General features: G+C 43.7%; 1 protein-coding gene across 4 annotated transcripts in view; it reads left to right on the top strand.

Annotated features, from left to right (window-relative positions):
• LOC115135717 (unconventional myosin-XVIIIa-like) overlaps window positions 1-19811 on the top strand; it is a 118837-nt gene that overhangs the window by 67834 nt on the left and 31192 nt on the right. For all 4 annotated transcript variants that reach the window (XM_065023624.1, XM_029670725.2, XM_065023623.1 and 1 more), the window contains 15 exons: window positions 1323-1482; window positions 1575-1761; window positions 2521-2728; window positions 2943-3052; window positions 4213-4278; window positions 9295-9423; window positions 13659-13802; window positions 14089-14178; window positions 14478-14597; window positions 14741-14858; window positions 17854-17981; window positions 18096-18250; window positions 19007-19130; window positions 19286-19486; window positions 19581-19691. In XM_065023624.1, coding sequence (XP_064879696.1) covers window positions 1323-1482; window positions 1575-1761; window positions 2521-2728; window positions 2943-3052; window positions 4213-4278; window positions 9295-9423; window positions 13659-13802; window positions 14089-14178; window positions 14478-14597; window positions 14741-14858; window positions 17854-17981; window positions 18096-18250; window positions 19007-19130; window positions 19286-19486; window positions 19581-19691 — 2051 coding nt within the window. The remainder of the gene's footprint in view (window positions 1-1322; window positions 1483-1574; window positions 1762-2520; window positions 2729-2942; window positions 3053-4212; window positions 4279-9294; window positions 9424-13658; window positions 13803-14088; window positions 14179-14477; window positions 14598-14740; window positions 14859-17853; window positions 17982-18095; window positions 18251-19006; window positions 19131-19285; window positions 19487-19580; window positions 19692-19811) is intronic.

The following is a 19811-nucleotide window of genomic DNA, read 5'->3' as shown; positions in this document are numbered from 1 at the left end:
ATGGGCCTCTTGGCTGCATCTCTGATCAGTCTTCTCCTTGTATGAGCTGAAAGTTTAGAGGGACGGCCAGGTCTTGGTAGATTTGCAGTGGTCTGATACTCCTTCCATTTCAATATTATCGCTTGCACAGTGCTCCTTGGGATGTTTAAAATTTGGGAAATCTTTTTGTATCCAAATCCGGCTTTAAATTTCTTCACAACAGTATCTCGGACCTGCCTGGTGTGTTCCTTGTTCTACATGATGCTCTCTGCGCTTTTAACGGACCTCTGAGACTATCACAGTGCAGGTGCATTTATACGGAGACTTGATTACACACAGGTGGATTGTATTTATCATCATTAGTCATTTAGGTCAACATTGGATCATTCAGAGATCCTCACTGAACTTCTGGAGAGAGTTTGCTGCACTGAAAGTAAAGGGGCTGAATAATTTTGCACGCCCAATTTTTCAGTTTTTGATTTGTTCAAAAAGTTTGAAATATCCAATAAATGTCGTTCCATTTCATGATTGTGTCCCACTTGGTGTTGATTCTTCACAAAGAAATACAGTTTTATATCTTTATGTTTGAAGCCTGAAATGTGGCAAAAGGTCGCAAAGTTCAAGGGGGCCGAATACTTTCGCAAGGCACTGTAATTGCGTTCTAATGAATAGAATCACCATGGCAAAGCAATAAAATGAGTTTCAAATCTACACTGTCACTCTTATCGACCAGACATTCTACATTCAAACATTCTACCAAATGTCCTTTGGATGATTTTTATGATTCAGAATTGCATCATCAGGTAAAGTCAGTTTTACTTTGAACCCACCCAATACACTAGCCTGGTCCCAGATTAGTTTGTGCTTTTGCCTCCTGCGTTGTGATTGTCAAGCCAAACAATTGCATGGCAATTCCATAAGGAGTTGGGAAGAGAGCATTAACAGACTGGCAGTCCGGCTACCAATGCAGTGGCAGAGTTGGAAGATTACTTTAACAGAACTGCACTAATCACCCAGATATGGCGTGGTATGCAATTTGCCACTCTGTTTCTATTATTCTTCACTGTAAAACGATGGGGAGAAAACTATAGCAGCAAACAGTGTTTATGTTCAAAGAATTCTCTGTTTTCTAAACTGCCATAATTCTAAAATGATTTTACTGCAAAAACACAAAAAACTACAGGTTTAATAGAAAATATATTGTCTGCTCAAAGGTGACAATGATTTGTTGTTTTTCTTCTTTTTCACATAATGTTCATTACCACACATACTGTAGACATCCATACACGCAAACATTGGCATACATAATTGTTATCAACTCCTTTATCCTCTCTACTGGTCAGGTCACACCTTGCTGTTGAAGAGTGAGAGACTACATCACTTCCTGCTGGGCCACAGCCATGGTACAGACTGGGTGGAGTATGACGCCCGTGGTTGGCTGAGCCATGCTAAACAGAACCCTATCTCGACCAACGCAGGGAGTCTCCTACAGGACTCCCAAAAGTAACACCCATCCCACATAATGTTTTAGCTTGATTAGCAACACTTGCAATAGACATTTCTGACCGTGTTGGATTTGTCGCTCTCCTCTCTAGGAAGAACATCAGCGGTCTGTTTATGAGTCGAGGCGGTGGGGCCACCATCCTGTCAGGCTCCATTGCTGGCCTCGAGGGCGTTTCCCAGCTGACCTTGCGGCGTGCCACCAGCATGAGGAAGACCTTCACCACTGGGGTGGCAGCCGTCAAGAAGAAGTCCCTCTGCATCCAGATCAAACTACAAGTGGTGAGAGGCTAGGGGCCATCTGCAGGGGCCAGGTCTGGTCGAGGGACTGTGAGAGGGAGAGCGATCGAGAGGGCCCCAAATAACTTATTATATTTTCACTTCTGTTCATGTTTCATTATGTGTATATCCATGTGGTGTTGGGCCACAAGCCCCTAATTTAAATCCTATACACGAGCTGATTTAGTAAATTGAGTCTTTTAATTAGCATTGCCTAATGTACGCCCTCCCTCTGAGAGAGGTGTTCACACAGTGTTTGGGGCGGCAGGTAGCCTAGTGGTTAATAACGTTGGGCCAGTAACCTAAAGGTTGCTGGTTCGAATCCCCAAGGCAACTAGGTGAAACATCTGCCTATGTACCCTTGAGTAAGTCACTTAGTCCTAATTGCTCCTGAAAGTCACTCTAGATAAGAGCGTCTGCTAAATGTATAATCTATCTTCCTATGTTTTTGCTGTGTTATAACAGCTTTAAAGGGTAGGAGCTAGAAGCCGTCCCAGTGCAGGGTCTAGGCATTAGATTTCCTGGTCCAGAGTACATTTCTTAACTATACCATTTATTACAACTCAAGCTGATTATTTTCTAAGATTGCTTAATGTATGAAATGTGTGAGAGCCACTGTGTGGCGCCTTTTCATATGATTAAAGAGGTTTGGTCTGTCATTAAATTGGGCTACTCTCTCAGTGCACGGTGAGGCCTTGCCCTATCCTCTAGCCCTCTATCACTGTTATCATTTGAGTCCCAGCTAACCCTTCTCTCCTTCAGGATGCTCTGCTGGACACGGTAAGGAGGTCCAGGGTTCACTTTGTCCACTGCTTGCTGCCCAATGCTGATGCCCTGCGGGCGGGCAGAGGGGAGTTGGAGGCCCAGGGGGAGAGTGGAGACTCTGGCCTGATGCAGCTGGATGTGGCCCTGCTCCGGTCCCAGCTCCGCGGCTCCAAGCTGCTGGACGCCCTCAGAATCTACAGACAAGGTGAGAAGGCTGACAGAGCTAGAGGCTGTGGTTGTTAGATGAGGAAGGTCCTGACGGGTCTGACCTGCCTTTACTGGAGTCTGATTTCCTTCACAAACAAACCAAACGACCAACACTGCTCTACTGTATGTCACGTAGACTATGTGGTTAGAATAAATAGTTCTGTAAAAAATTGTAGTTCCGTAACCTTGCCCCCATGTCGTTGTCTTTACAGGATACCCTGATCACATGGTCTTCTCAGAATTCCGCCGCCGCTTCGATGTGCTGGCACCCCACCTGACCAAGAAACTTGGCCGCAACTACATAGTGAAGGATGAGAAGAGGGTCAGTCTATTTTTCTCTGTGTGTGTGTGTGTGTGTGTGTGTGTGTGTGTGTGTGTGTGTGTGTGTGTGTGTGAGCATAGCTGAGGTCTGTAGTGTTACATTAATAATCTGAAGAGGCCGTCTCCTTCCTGGCTGTCAGTAGCCCACTGACAGAGGAATAAACCTCCGTTAATCAGAGCCATTGTGATGACCTAATCAACATGGCAGAAGCAAAGACAGGAAGGAAAGGCCTTCTAATTGCACTGGGGTTTAGGGCTGAACTTATCAACTTTGTGAAATATATTGTCTACACTGGAGGCTGTCTGCCTGGTGGTTTTACCCTAATGATTTTCTTAGGATAGGAACTCTCCACTGCAATGTAAATGGTGAGAGGGCCTAAAAGTATTTTAGTGTGACCCAACCTGTGAAGGGAGGATTTCTAATGAGGGTTCCACTCTGAGGTTAACTATCAATGAGGGTCAATTGTGTATTGGTCCCCTGAAAGAGGAGCCAGGCTGAAGTGAAATGGTGGGGAAAAGAACACAAAAGCTACTCTTTACAGAAGAGTGTGAGAGACTGAGCGAAGGTGGTACAGAGAGAGAAAAGCAGTCAGTGTCTCGTAGCGGGGTTTCTGTGGAAACGGCGTCAGACAAAAGGCCCTCAGTGCTCGGGGCTGCAGCTCCTCTCACAGTGTAATCTAGATGGGGCCTTTCAGGCTGGGGGCTCAAGTGGACCTGTCCACACCACCCAGGGAAAGGGACGGTAGAGAGACACACAGAGACCGACCGTAACACAGAGAGGGAGAGCTGCAGGTGGTTCCCCTCTGCAGAGGCTGTATGTGTTCAAGGCTGCTATGGGGCCGAGACCACCATGGGGCCAGGAGGAACAAGCTTGGAGAAGGTGGATTCTGGAGGACGAGCTGTCTGGTCAGTTTTTGCCTCTCTCCCTGCACATGCTCTGTGTCCTTGAGAATAGAAGAGGAGAGGGTGGGAATCGGGCCGGATGTGTGAGGTAGAATGTGAAAGGACGACAGATCAGGATTCTGTCAATCTGTCTGATTAGAGGAGTGGTTGTTGGGATGCTGGGATTGTGTCAGTTGGCAGCTTGGCGGGACTGCTGTAGAGGGATAATCCGGGGGTAGAGGGGCAGGGAATGATCTGTGTGTTTGTGTGCGTTTCAAGGCGGTAGAGGAGCTGCTGGAGTCCCTGGACCTGGAGAAGAGCAGCTATCACATGGGACTGAGTAGGGTGAGTACCAATACTACCACAACATTAAAACACTTCACGCTTTGAATTAGTCACTGGTTAAACTACCTCTGTTCATATTACATTGAGTGAAAATGGGTTATAGAAACCCATGCATACAGTAGGTTTCTTCAACTTGTAGCTAAAGATTCCTCCTTTTTCGTTTTTCCTTGAGGAATCCCAGTAACAATTCTGAGAGAGAACGTTTTCATAATGTTACCCGTAATTTCCCCCTAATGTTTGGGGGTCTAGTTTTCCGTTAGTTAGGGGAACATTCTATCTTTGTTAGCAAAAAATGTTCTGAGAGCCTTTTTAGCATGCGTTTGTGTTAGGAGAACATTCCCTTAATGTCAAACAGAACTTATCTAACTAAGAACATGGTTACAATGTTAATGTTCTATGGGGACGTTGCAAGAACATGCGTGTCCAGTTTTCTGATGGTTTGAAGAATATTACATCAATGTTCTACCAAACATACACAGAACATGGTTGCCATGTTCTTAGGAAAATGTGTTTTTATTACACCTTGTAACTGTTGCCAAACCCATCAAGGCCCTGATGGGTGAACCACTGATCCATTCACAGCTCTTTTTCTGCCTGTTGGCATGGTTAGGGATACACACAGTGCTTTCAACGGTTTTTATTTTTTTAACCTTTATTTAACTAGGCAAGTCAGTTAAGAACAAATTCTTATTTTCAATGACGGCCTAGGAACAGTGGGTTAACTGCCTGTTCAGGGGCAGAACGACCTTGTCAGCTCGGGGGTTTGAACTTGCAACCTTCCGGTTACTAGTCCAACGCTCTAACCACTAGGCTACCCTGCCGCCCCCATACGTATTTGACACCACATAAATTATTACATTGTGCATGTTCATTTATACAGTAATTACTATATGTCCTTACCTGGGATTTGAACTCACAACCTTATGGTTCACGACGTTCATATATTTCTGCTATGTCACCATGTCTGTGTACATTATCAGTTATTTTTGACTATTGCAGGGGTGAAAGCAAGCTGGAATGGTCCGGTATGAACTACTGGCAAAATAAATAGTGGTGGAACGCTGTACCGGTAAAACATGAGCCTATCACAATAATGAAAACAGATTCCATGAAAACTGTATGCTATCACAGTATTTATCATTACCTCATGTCAGTCGCATGAACAATTTGTGAATAGTCTTGAAAACGTGTGGAATACGCTCAAAATGCGGTGTTTCAACGATAACACATTTTTGCCAAGGCAAAGATAAGTGGCCGAGACCAAGACACACATGGACAGCAGTGTATGCATCAATTGGAGTTACAAGACTTGTGTAGGAGGCTTAGTGTAGGAGGCTTAATGAATGACAATCACTGAATATCATTCATTTAGACGTGATGCCAGAATTATTTTAGTCCAGTAGCCTAATAGTTGGAATAGAAGTCTGGACACTGACTATAGGCCTCACATTGAGCCTATTACAATATTAACTTCTGAAGAATGAAGTGTTCCCGGGCCTACGTGCAATTTCTTTCAGCAGCATAAAAGCTGACCGTATTTTTATTCCTAACCACAAAAAATATGCATCCAAGACTAACTAAAATATCAGAAACATGCAGGATTGTTTGTCACAATTTTTTAAATTCCTTAAATCCGGTCATAATTATGTCATTTGGAATTATCCCTGGTTTTTAACATCCTCGCTCCGTGACAGAAGCAGAAATGTAAGAGAACTTTACCGATGTCAACTAGATTGTTGATGATACATTGATCATTCTATCGATTTGGTGAGCGTGGCTTTATTTAATATTCTAGACGAGTATCAAGTAATGACAGAAGAGAAGCTGCATGTATCTAATTATAGACAATTTGATAGCCTACCAAATGTCGGAAATTCAAAGCAGAAAAATATATTTTAATGAGGCTTAAAACGTATCTATTCCGCACCTCCTGTCATTATGCCATCCATGAGTAACGTGCGCAGGTAGCCTACATTATGTAATAGTTTGACAATCAGTTAACATCATAACTAGCTGTGTTTATGCCACATTAAAAAGGGGAGGCTAATACATTTTAAAGTTAAAAGACATCTTTACTAGTAGGTCCATAGAGATCCTATTAAATTAATATGGATACTGTATGTAATTACTGTATATGATCAAATAGATAAGTGCATGCACAAACAGCCCTTCATTTGCTGAAATAATCATTTTTTGTGTAAAAAAAAAGAAGAAAAGTAATTTCACATCACGTCTTGTTACTTTTGCCAAGCCAATCAAAGCCCTGATTGGTGAACCACTCATCCATTCATCTCTTTGTTTGGCAAGGTAAGGGAAACTCACACACACAGTGCTTTTAACAGAGTGCTTTCAACTTACATATTTGACACACAATTATATTTGTGCATGTTCATTTATACAGCAATTATTATTCAACATGTCCTCTCCTGGGATTTGAACTCACAACCTCTTGGTTCATGGTACATTGCATGGGACATTGTACTCCCATCTTCCTGCACTGCCACCATGTCCATGTCAGGTATCAGTTATTCTGACTAGTCTCTCATCATTGATTTGATTGACTTATTTCAGCAAATGAAGGGATTTCTGTATATGAGACCTCCCATGTGTGCATGCACTTATCTATTTGATCATATACAGTAATTACATACAGTATCCATATTAATTTAATAGGATCTATATGGACCTAATAGTATAGATGTCTTTTAACTTAAAATGTATTAGCTTCCCCGTTTTTAATGTGGCATAAACACAACTAGTTATGATGTTAACTGATTGTCAAACTATTACTTAATGTAGGCTACCTGCGCACGTTACTCATGGATGGCATAATTTGATAGAAGTTTTATTTAACTAGGCAAGTCAGTTAAGAACAAATTCTTATTTACAATGACAGCCAAACCCGGACGACGCTGGGCCAATTAGGCGCCGCCCTATGGGACTCCCATTCACGGCCGAATGTGATGCAGCCTGTAATGACAGGAGGTGCGGAAAAAATTAATGTTCTTGCAACGTTCCCATAAAAACATGTTTAGAATATTAATGTTCTTTGTATGTTTGGTAGGAGGTTTATGGAATAATTTCCTAACTCTCAGAAAACTGGACACATGAATGTTCTTGCAACATTCCCATGAAACCTGTCTAGAACATTATCTTAAGTTCTGGGTAAGTTTTATTGGACATTAAGGGAATGGTCGCTTGGAAACGTTCCTTGAACATCACATTAACATTCCTATGAAAACGTTATTTAATGACCTAATGAGACTCTAATGTTGTGGGAATGTTTGTTGTTAGCGGGGATGTGTTTGTGACTCTGGGTGAACTGTCTGACAAGTGTTGCCTGTCATGAAAGTCTCTTGGCTAGGGAGGATGGGTCTGAGAGGCATGCCTGCCTTCCAGCCTCACCGTGAGACGCACAATCATGTCTCCTTTGTATGCATGTCGTTATAGAGTCATTTCTGGCAGGTGATGGTCTTCGATGTTGTCTTTCGCCCTGGCACTTTTAGACTAATCACAGTAAACACTGCTTGGCACACTTCTGTTTAATCCCATCAGCTGAGAAGTGGCCCATAGCCAACAAGAAAGTATTGTAATTAAAAATGGTAATTTTTTTGGGAGACAGCTGTTGTTGCCTTCGGGGTTTGGAGATTGAAATGGCCTTTGGAGTAGATTAGCACCAAGATGGTGGTTCACAAAGCATTCCAACTGTGTCCTAGCAACAGCAGTGGCCTCAGCAGAATGCCAATTAACAGCAGCACCAAATCTTCTCCTGACACTGGGTCCACCACACAACTCTCACTGTGGTAAACACTGCCACAACAGGAAGTCACGTCTCATGTCCGCTTTGATTTTCCCATTCTGATCATAATATGACGCCGACACCCAGAGATCTCCTAACTTGTGGTTTTCTGATGTAGAGTTACATTATGGACAAAATGCATATGACAAACATGACTTTACTGTTTTATTTTGAAGCCAAATTCATGACATTATCCCTCTAAACATTGCTGTACAGTGTGATTTCTGAACCCCTCCTCTTCGTATTGGTAATACAGTATATCCTGCTTAAGTAATAAAGGTAAAATAAAAAAAAGTGTTTGCCTGTTCCACCTACTGGTTCTTTCATGTATGCCAGAGAGGTTTGATCTTTTATAAAGCACTGGAGCCTGTCAACTCTCCCATCCCCATCCACCCTTCGCCTTTAAGCTGACTGACTGCCACCAGTCTTCACACTGTGCCTGACCCTGGCCTGATGATATCTCTCAGAGCGTATGTGAATGATAGGAGATTGTCATGTGACGGCACTTCTACTGGCCCTTTAACTCTGTTTCATCTTTGACCCGGCCAATGAGGACACAATGCTGACACTCTCTGGCAGAGATAACGGGCGCGTTCCAGCGGATCACTTTTGTTAAGTCGGTGACCATCGTTTTTCAGCGCCTTTCAAAGTCTGTTGCATAATGGGAAGGAATGACTGAAACAGGAGCTTTTGTGCGATTCATTTATATGGTGGAGTGATACAAATGAATGTGATATTTGAGGCTCTCTCACTGACTGATTGTACAATGTAGTCTACACACATATGATTTCAGTTTGTGAGTGTGTGTTATTGGAGTTGGAGACATGTATATTTCAACATTATAAATAAAAACTTTCATAAACACCTTTTAGTTTCCGACTTTTCGGCTGTCAAAGATATACCTCCCCAACTTCCCTCCTTGACCTTCGTCTACAGTCGGTTGCTTTCACCTTACCACTCAAACACGCTCAATTACTTTATTACCCAATCTTCTTGGATTAAAGGGCCGTTGTCTTTAGACTGCAGTGGATGGATCTACCTCTTTCTTGGTAATGTAATATATTTGTGTAATAGGTGCTAAAAAGGCATACTCTCTTGAAGTCAATTTCAAGTCAATTATGTGACCATTTTGTTTTAAATCAGCTCCAGACTTGAACAAACGTGACTATATCGGTTTTGTTGATGATGAACTAAAAGGTGTGTACTTTCCTCCCCAGTTGTTCTTCAGAGCGGGGACCTTGGCTAAACTGGAGGAGCAGAGGGATGAGCAGACCAGACGCAACATCACCCTGTTCCAAGCAGCCTGCAGTGGGTACCTGGCCAGACAGGCCTTCAAGAAGAGGAAGGTAGGCATGACTCCACCACGGCTTCACTTCATCAGAAGAAAGGCAGGATTTAAAGATGGAAGCAGGGAAGGAGGCAAAGATGTACTGTGGATGTCAAGGCTATGACTGTGACTGTCCAATATGATCAGAAACTGTTTTATAGTTTGAAATCCAGGTTTTATTTTCCATGATTTACATTGATCGTATTTTGTTGTAGAGAACAGTTCAGTCTTCCTACTGTATATTCCCCCTGTTCCTGAATTATTTTTTTTAGACTACGGCAAGCTCTACAGTAAACTCTACAGAACAATATTTTACTATTGATTTAGAGGCAGAGAATACAACTTTCATGTGATCTATATAGAGAGATGTGGTTGCCTCGGGGTCTGGAGTGAAGGAGCCTGTTCCAGGTCCCATTTTAAAGGTTGTTTGCTCCTCCATAGGACTACAGCTAGCTCTGCTGTAAATCTATTGGCCTAACCCCACCCCCATCCCACCTGAATCACCCTGTCACTATCTGCACCAGGGACAGGGGGGTGACATGTCCCCCTTAATCACACTCTCATTGATCAGCTCTTTTTAAAAGCAGCCCTATTATACATGCCAGCATCTCCTTCTCCTCAGCTCTATCTCCTTGTCCCTCCATTAATCTCTCTCCACATGATATGGGGCCATCTCTCTGGCGCTGATAGCATTTTTGCAGTTGATGTATGGAATCCAGCACTCCTCTCCTTCACTGTGTGATTACGCTCTGAGTGAGCAGGCTGCCTTCATCTGGCCTGGCTAGAACTGAGTTCACTGGCTGGTTCACCACCACCCACAGGACATCACTACACTCACTGGCTGGTTCACCACCACCCACAGGACATCACTACACTCACTGGCTGGTTCACCACCACCCACAGGACATCACTACACTCACTGGCTGGTTCACCACCACCCACAGGACATCACTACACTCACTGGCTGGTTCACCACCACCCACAGGACATCACTACACTCACTCACTGGCTGGTTCACCACCACCCACAGGACATCACTACACTCACTGGCTGGTTCACCACCACCCACAGGACATCACTACACTCACTGGCTGGTTCACCACCACCCACAGGACATCACTACACTCACTGGCTGGTTCACCACCACCCACAGGACATCACTACACTCACTGGCTGGTTCACCACCACCCACAGGACATCACTACACTCACTGGCTGGAACTTTCCTTCACCTCCACACATGCTGTACACTACCTCCATTTCAGCCATGTCTTTGTACTCTCTTTGTTTCCAGGAAGCATCCATGTGGCTTTAAGCTTTCTGAGAAATGGACATACGCTGCAGTATCTTCCCAAGGTGGCCTATGGGAATCATTTTTTAGCTAGTTGAGCAAAAAGCTGAAGTTTTTAGCCTTAATACATTTTTGTTATCTCTGCTTCTATTAAAGATTTGTGCTTCTCGTTTTGCCCTCATGACAAAATAAGCAGCTTTTGAGTAATGTGCATGTGGTGGAAATAGGAACCCGGGAAAGGCCAAGGTTTTCTCTTATTAAGTTCAAAGGCCATCGTTCAGAGACTGAGGGTGAGGAGCGCTTTATAATCCACTGGAAAGGGCAGGAAATCACCACTGAGGAACAGTGTGAAGGCTAACTGTACCATTACTAAATCCATTATTCGGGTCGCCTATTTTTTTCTGAATGCTTTCTCCTCTGTTTCTTCCCGTACGTTTATCTTTAATAGAAAGATAAGATTCAATTGATTTTTTTTTATTGTAAAATCTTTGCCTCTGAACTGAAGTTCAGGTTTTTGTGAGGTAAGATGTAGTACTCAATTATGGGTGACAGCTAAGGTTCTGTGGTTTTTATCTGGTTAGGAGTGGTTGTTTCATATCAGTGTATGGAAACGGTTGTTTCTGTTCCAGTAGAAAAATAGAAGTCTAAGTCTGTGTAATTCTTGGTTTGGTGGTTCATTGTTCGCTGGAAATAATATCAGGTTTTTGACTTGATTTAACATTATATGAACTTTTTAGATAATGTGTTTGTAATGTCATATAAAGTCATAAACATATGAAGTCATGACTTGATGAATATGATGTTAATATAATGTTCAATCAGGTCAAAAACCGGATATTATTTCCAGCGAACATTGAACCACCAAACCAAGAATTACTCAAATAACTCTTTAGACTTATTCTACTGGAACAGAAACAACCGTTTCCATACACTGATATGAAACAACCACTCCTAACCAGATAAAAACCACAAAACCTTAGCCGCCCTAGATTAACTATAAAACAATGAGTTTTTCACTGCAAACCTCTTGAGTCTGTCTGGTTTAGTCAGTATAGTAATGATGATAGACCAGGCCATGTGCGTTTCTCTGTCTGCTCTGAAAATATATAACATTTAACAAATATATGCAGTTGGTAAAAAAGTAGTTATTCCAAATGCACCAGCCCAAGAAATAGAAAAGTGTAATTGGAGGAATGCGGTGAAGTGGTATATTACTGTGCGAATCGAGTTCCCTCCTCCCTCTTTCCTTCCTCCCTCTCTAGCAGGAAGATTAACGGAGTGTGTCTCTATCCAGAGGCCTGTCTTATAATAATGATTGTATAATGAAACCCACTAGGGCTCTCACTCCGTCTTCCCCGTTCATGAAATTTGATTAGGCTTCCATAATGTCACTGTATGATGTATCCGTTCTCAACAGATGTGCCGTGGTTAGATGGAAATACACTCTGAGAGTGTTAGGAATGTGTTCTATGGCAGCGACAAACATACGAAAAGCCCATGGTGCTTGATAAGCGGCTGGCTGTGTCATAGAATGTCCTGTAACTTTTGATTGATTTATCATGGTTTCCAGAGCTTTTTGAAGTCGTCCCAGCATGACTTCATCAGGAATATATATCTCCCTTTCGAGAAGCAACAATTTCCCTTTTGAAAGTGTGCCTGTCTCTATCTCCTCTCTCTCTCTCTCTCTCTCTCTCTCTCTCATACAGTAGTGGAGGGAGGGCATATGGAAGACAGGATGTTTTCTTTTGAAACACAGCCCAGTCTTCCTCTGCGTGTTTTCTTTCCTCATGTATACCTCTGGGAGCCGGGGGGAATTGAACAGAGCAGCCGATGGGCTTCCTAATTAAGCGCTTGTTTTAAGTCAGGGAGTGCGCTGCTGAGTGGAAGCAGGTGGTGTGGGCGGGTGCTTCTCCTGCACCGTCAAGTAGAGCTCAGTCTTCACAAACACAGAGCACGCACACACACACATGCATGCAGGCCACACACACATTCACGCACAGGTAGGAGAGAGACACACCGAACCAAAGCTATTACCCAGGCAATGACATCCACTCCTACCTAGCCCTACACTCTTACAAAAAAGGGTTCCAAAAGGGTTCTTCGGCGGTTCCCTAGATAACACCGTTTTTTTCTGAGTGTAGATGATTATGTCAGAATCTTGGCCCACGATTCACATCCTCTCAACAGACTGACATACAGTAGACAGACAGACACCCTCTCAATATGAATAGCCCTTTGTTTATTTCTCTTCTGTTTGCCTCATTCATTAAGGTCTAAACATCACAAATGAGTCCTGTTGAATATGTCTGTCTGAGATTTGCTGAATGTAGCACTGTGTTACGGCTTTCATGGCGTAACAAATCCTAATTGGCCATAGAGGCTGACTTCGGGGCGGAATCTACTTGACGCTGGGAATATTGTGTTGTCTAATTGGGTTTTGCCATAATCTGCCGCCACTACAAATGCTCATGCACAAGCTGCATGGAAATCGTGTAACACTTGGAATCGGCTTCCAAGATGTATTGATGTTTGATTTAATTCATCAAAAGAGCTTCCAGCCTTGGAAAATGGTCTGCAGCAACTCTCCAGAGAAGGCTTGACTGATGAGGCCTGGCTGGTTTGCCGATGCTGCAACACATGATTATTGGATGTGTACATGTTCAGCCATCCTGTATGTCAATAACATGGAGACTAGGGCTAGGGTTTCTCAAGATCAAAAACGGCACGTTATTCAATAGCAAAGAGTAAATCACAGTGACGTTTAGGCTGATAATACTAATCTGATGAGATATTCATTCTCTATAGTCTCTATTTCTGTAGTAGGGCTAGCTCTGTTGTACTGTACCTCCTCTGCACTGTACGGCACTATGCTTCCACTCTCTCCTCTGCATTCACACTCTCTCAGCCCCATACAGTACAGTCCAGTACCGTCGCACCCACTCTCTTTCTCTGTGTGCTGAGCAGACCCACGACCTGGCCATCCGCTGCATCCAGAAGAACATCAAGAAGAACAAGGGAGTGAAGGGCTGGCCCTGGTGGAAGCTGTTCACCACCGTACGGCCGCTCATCGAGGTGCAGCTCACAGAGGAACAGATTCGAGGAAAAGATGTGAGTGTCTCGCTTTCTGACTCTAAGCCTGTTTAGCCATCCAACCTCACCCACTGCAAATCTGCTCCACATGACTAAAGTAAGGGTTTTCATACTTGGAAATGTGTGATTGCACACCCACGACCATGAGTCAAGTCTCCAGAGTTGCTATATGATGTCAGGTGGGAGTGGTGAATATCTCCATAGTGTTGCACAGGATTCCAACATGGCTACCTCTGCTGTAGCTATTTTCTACTGTCTCTTTCCCGTTCTTATATTTGTGCTTGTACTGTATGTTCTCTTCCAGGAGGAGATCCAGCATCTGAAGGGCAAGCTGGAGAAGACTGAGAAAGAGAGGAACGAACTGAGACTGAACAGTGATCGACTGGAGAGCAGGGTGAGTCTCCTGGGGCCTTTCTTCTACGCACTGCATTCTGGGAGACAGCGTTTGCTGCAGGAGTAGTATAACTCAGTCATACTGTCTTCATTCACCAGAAGCCGTGTCAGGTTATCAACTCAAACAGTCCACCTTTGTTCAGTGTTTGACTCCGTCTCTGATAAGAAAAGTAGGCTGAGGATATGACTCTCGGGCTTCATAGGTAGCCTTTTGAGGGTGTGTTTGTAGTGCACTGTGACCGAAGATAGGCCAGGCCATGGGGCATAGACATTAAATACTGTGTGTGTGTGTTCCTCCAGATCACAGAGTTGTCAGCGGAGCTTGCGGATGAGAGGAACACTGGAGAGTCGGCCTCCCAGCTGCTGGAGACAGAGACGTCTGAGAGACTGAGACTGGAGAAAGACATGAAAGACCTACAGGTACAGACAGACTCACTCACTCTTGAGTGTCTGTACTTACACTAATGTTGTGAGCCTAAATAACAGGACAGAGAAGATGGAGCACGAACGTAACATTTAGTAGGGGGAATATTCCATTTTCTGTCTATCTCTGTCTACCTCAGGCTAAGTTTGACTTGATGAAGAAGCAGATGGAGTGTATGGAGATGGAGGTGATGGAGGCTCGTCTCATCAGAACGGCAGAGCTCAACGGGGACATGGACGACGACGATGATGATGCAGGTGAGTTCTTCTGCTGCCAAAAGTCTCTTATCCACACAAACCCATTGAATGACTATTCTGTTGTCATTATGGCTGAGTGAATGAATGGCATTATAAATATAAAAAATCAAATGAAATTGTATTTGTCCTTTGCCGAATACAACGGGTGTAGACTTTAAAACCTCTAGAGGATCGGTGGGTCCCCTGCGGGACGGTTGATGTTAATGTGATTAGCATAAGTAACATAAGTAAGTAACAAGGACATTTTCCAGGACATAGACATATCTGATATTGGCAGAAAACTTACGTTCTTGTTCATCTAACTGCACTGTCCAATTTACAGTAGCTATTACAGTGAAATAATACCATGTTATTGTTTGAGGAGAGTGCACAGTTCTGAACTTGAAAATGTATTAATAAACCAAGTAGGCACATTTGGGCAGTCTCGATTCACATTTTTTAACAGAAATGCAATGGTTCATTGGATCAGTCTAAAGCTTTGCACATACACTGCTGCCATCCAGTGGCCAAAATCTAAATTGCGCCTGGGCTGCATTAATACATTATGGCCTTTCTCTTGCATTTCAAAGATGATGGTCCAAAGAAAATACAAAAAAACACGTTTTTTTTCTTTGTGATATCTTATACCAGATCTAATGTGTTACATTATCCTACATTAATTTCACATTTCCACAAACTTCTAAGTATTTCCTTTCAAATGGTATCAAGAATATGCATATGAATGCTTCAGGTCCTGAGCTACAGGCAGTTAGATTTGAGTATGTCATTTTAGGTGAAAATTTGAAAAAAGGGGGCTTGATACTTGATAAAATGCATGAGACTGGAGCTACTGTATATACAGGGAATACCAGTACCAGATCAATGTGCAGCAGTACGAGGTACTTAAGGTAGATATGTACATGAAGGCAGGGTAAAGTGACTAGGCATCAGGATAGATAACAATAAGAGGTGTAACCATTTAATGAACTATTTAGCAGTCTTATGGCTTGGGGGTAGAAGCGGTCTCACAGCCTGTTGGCCTTAGAGCCGATGCTGCGGTACCGTTAGCTGGACAATAACAGAGTGAACTCAGACACAGCCTGATATAGAGGTCCTGGATGGCAGGGAGTTCGGCCCCAGTGATGTACTGGGCTGTCTGCAGCACTTTGTGGTCGAGGGCAGTGCATTATCATACCAAGCGATGATGCAGCCAGTCAAGATCCTCTTGATGGTGCAGCTGTAGAACTTTTTGAGGACCCATGCCAAATCTTTTCAGCCTCCTGAGGGGGAAGAGGCGCTGTCTTGCCCTCTTCACGACTGTGTGGGTGGGTGTGTGTGGACCATGTTTAAGTCCTTAGTGACGTGGACGCCAAAGAACTTGAAGCTCTCAACCCACTCCATAGCACTGTCTACTGGTATAAGACTACTGGTATAAGAGGTTACTCACAAATGACATCGGAAGAGTGGGTTGTAAGTTGTATTATGATCACCTTTGTTTTTCAGAGGCTAACAGACACAGCTTAGAAAGGGGCCAATGGTATGTAAAGCTGCAACATGTAACTTTTTGGGCGACCCGACCAAATTCACTAGAAATGCTCGTTATAGATCGATCATTCTAATTTGAAAGCAAGCCTAAGAAGCGGTAGATCTGTTCTATGTGCACTATTTCTATGCTTTTCCTTAAGTTTCATACAATATTTGTGGTTATGGAAACTATATTTCACAGCGGTTTAGATGGTTCAATGAATCTCTACACTCTACTTTTTGTCAAATAAACTGAAATTAGGCAAACTATTAGAATTTTTGCAACCTGGTGCGATTTCTGCATAGTGCATCTTTAATAGTTCCAAACTTGTAATATGAGGGTATTGTGTGACTCATCCTTAGTACAATATTTGAGACTCCATACAGTAGGAAATTGGGTCAATAGTTGCATTATAATATAACTGGCCCATGAATTGACCGATCTTCTATGGATTTACAAGTGTGGAATTAAGATGCCCATTGTCAGGCCTGAGTCCTCTCTCTCCTCTGATCTTCTGCATTGAGTGAGGTGTCATACTGTGAGTGTATTGTCCTTGAGTCTCTCTGTGCCCGTGAGTCAAGGAGCTCGAATACCCGGCCTCCATAAAGCCAGAGTGGGGAGGTTTCAGATAAATTAGAAAATAATCTTGTGGATCAGAGCCGGTGGCCCCTGGAAGCTGTCATTATACTATATATATGCAAATGTCTGTTTGTAATGGAAAGCCCCAGTGTTCCTGTGTGAAGGGGGAATGGACAGCCTCTCAAACGATAAGTCTGAGAAATGAACCTGGACCCGCCTCTAGTCTCTGCTGCTTTGGTGTAGATAGTCTCTGACAGCCACAGCTCTGGGCCAAGTTAAAGCTCTAGATTAGATCGATTAGATTAGTTTATTAGTCGCATGCACAGGGTCACAGATGTAATCGCAGTGTACAGTGAAATTCGTATTCTCCGAGCTCCAACAGTATAGGTCAAAAAAAGAGAATTGAATGATATTATAATATTATTATTAATAAATATAATATTATTAATAAATGCACATTTACAACTGTAGCTATGCTGTTAGGTTCTGCCCTTCCACCATAAACCCTTACAGATTTTATACTCTGTGTTTTCAATGGTGTCAAGTCCATTTTTACATTAATCTCCTTGTAGTTGATGAACTTTCAGTGTCATCTTCCCTTAGTAGAGACGATATCTTGAGGGATACTCTTGTTCCCTTGAGTTTCTTGAAGGTTTTTCTTTGTATTATCAAGTTATGATGAAATGTTTAGTTGAAGTTTCCGTGTCTGTTGTTGGCAACGCTTGAATGTGAGACACAGAAAATAGTCTCTAACCTAATGATCCTCAGCAGCATCCACTGGCTCAGTCACATTGAGCCTCCATCCTCGTTCAGTCAGCCAATCTAGCATTAAAGGATTGGTCACTCCAAATGTCCCATGGTCTGTTTCCGTCACTCCCTGACCGTATGTACGGTCCTTGGTCTGTCTCACAGGAGGAGAGTGGCGGCTGAAGTACGACCGAGCCATCCGGGAGACTGAGTTCACCAAGAAGAGACTTCAGCAGGAGTTTGAAGACAAGCTGGAGACGGAGCAGCAGAATAAAAGACACCTGGAGAGAAGGGTACAGCCCTGGTCTTACACTAATGCTTAATCCCATATTGTTCCCTGGTGTACTGTAGTGATGTCTCATACTGTATGATAGTAGAGCACTCATACTGTGTGGGTGTGTGTGTAGCTGACTGACTTGCAGGCGGACAGTGATGAGGTGCAGCGCTCTGTGCAGCAGCTGAAGAAGAAGTGTAGCAGATTGACAGCTGAGCTGCAGGACACAAAGCTGCACCTGGAGGGCCAGCAGAGCCGCAACCACGACCTGGAGAAGAAACAGAGGAAGTATGTACACCCACGCACACTAATACACAACGGTAAAGCCTTCATTCACCAGCTCTGGTTATTTAACACTGACTATAGATATAAGAGACGGTCACATATAGCACTAGATGACACACCATCCAAAGAGGGAGAAGTGATGAACCTGTTTCTTTGTCTGTTGAAATGTCCTCACTCTCACTAGGTGACCTACCTAGGATACTACTACACATTTCTTCATTTGAACAGAGAATAGAGACTGGCTGTAATCTGTGGAATTGCATTAGCCAAGGGAATGAGTCAGACTTTTAGAACTTGAGAGGTTTGTGCTGTGACAGAATGTGATCTCTCCCCTGGGGCTAATTGAAGATGCTCTGTGGGAGTAATCATTTTCAGCTGTGCAAAGCCGAGGACGGCTCCTCTTAGAGAAGAAAAAGAGAATTAAGAGACCTGACAGTTCAGAACACTTCACAATTCATCTGAACACTCCTAAGTATAGCTGGCCCAGACTATTGAATAGAACATTATGCTATTGTAAATTAACAGGCCACTCATAACATTTAAAGGTGAGTGCTGATAATGAGGTTAAAATGGAAGCTATACTGCTAGCTATAGTCCTCAGTGGGATGAGAGGAAGTGAAATAGTTTTTTATTGCAATGAATTCAGTTGTAAATGATTTAACTCAACAAATGGCCCTGGTTAAATATTTGATCTTAGGAGAGGTCTTGAGGCTGTATGACGGCCTGCCAGTAGTGTAACATGAGTGTTGTGTGTTGCAGGTTTGACTTGGAGCAGAACCAGGCCCAGGACGAGGTGCTGAGGGAGAAGAACCTGAGAGAGAAGCTGTGCCGGGAGAGAGACATGATGACTGGGGAGCTGTTCAGTCTGCGCCAGCAGCTGCAGGTACCAGCTGGACAAGGATGATAGATCATAATGTTATCGTTGCCCCTGGGAAGACCATGTTCTCCATGTCCTCTGTATGTCTGGCCTGGTCCAGGAGTCCTCTGAGTATCTCTGTCTTTTTACTGCCCCCTGCCTACCTGCTTGCCTGTCTGCAGGACAAAGACATGGAGCTGTGTGCCGTCCAGCTGAAGGTGGAGCAGCTGGATGCGGAGCTACAGGATTTGTCCTCCCAGGAGTCCAAGGACGAGGCGTCGCTGTCCAAGACCAAGAAGACCCTGCGCGACCTGGAGGCCAAGGTCAAAGACCAGGAAGAGGAGCTGGACGAGCAGGCCGGGACCATCCAGATGCTGGAGCAGGTAGTGGAGGAGGAGAGGAGGTGAAGAGGGGAACAATACAGAGCCCTTATAGGAGTTGCCGGTCTATAACAGTCTATTTGTGCGTGTCCTTCAGGCCAAGCTGCGCCTGGAGATGGAGATGGTGAGTCTGCGGCAGACCCACTCCAAAGACATCGAGAGCAAAGATGAGGAGGTGGAGGAGATCAGGCAGTCCTGCAGTAAGAAGGTATGGAGGCCTGCTCACACTCAGCACACGACTGTATTTTCCACAGCAGTCCTATTTGTGTTTTATCAGCTATGCATAACCTCCCTACTTTAGAAAAACAACATGCCGACCCATGTCAAG

The sequence above is a fragment of the Oncorhynchus nerka genome, linkage group LG10 (genome assembly GCF_034236695.1).
Source record: "Oncorhynchus nerka isolate Pitt River linkage group LG10, Oner_Uvic_2.0, whole genome shotgun sequence".
Classification (NCBI taxonomy): domain Eukaryota; kingdom Metazoa; phylum Chordata; class Actinopteri; order Salmoniformes; family Salmonidae; genus Oncorhynchus; species Oncorhynchus nerka.
The sequence above is the reverse complement of the archived record's forward strand: the minus strand, read 5'-3'. Positions and strand labels throughout refer to the sequence as shown.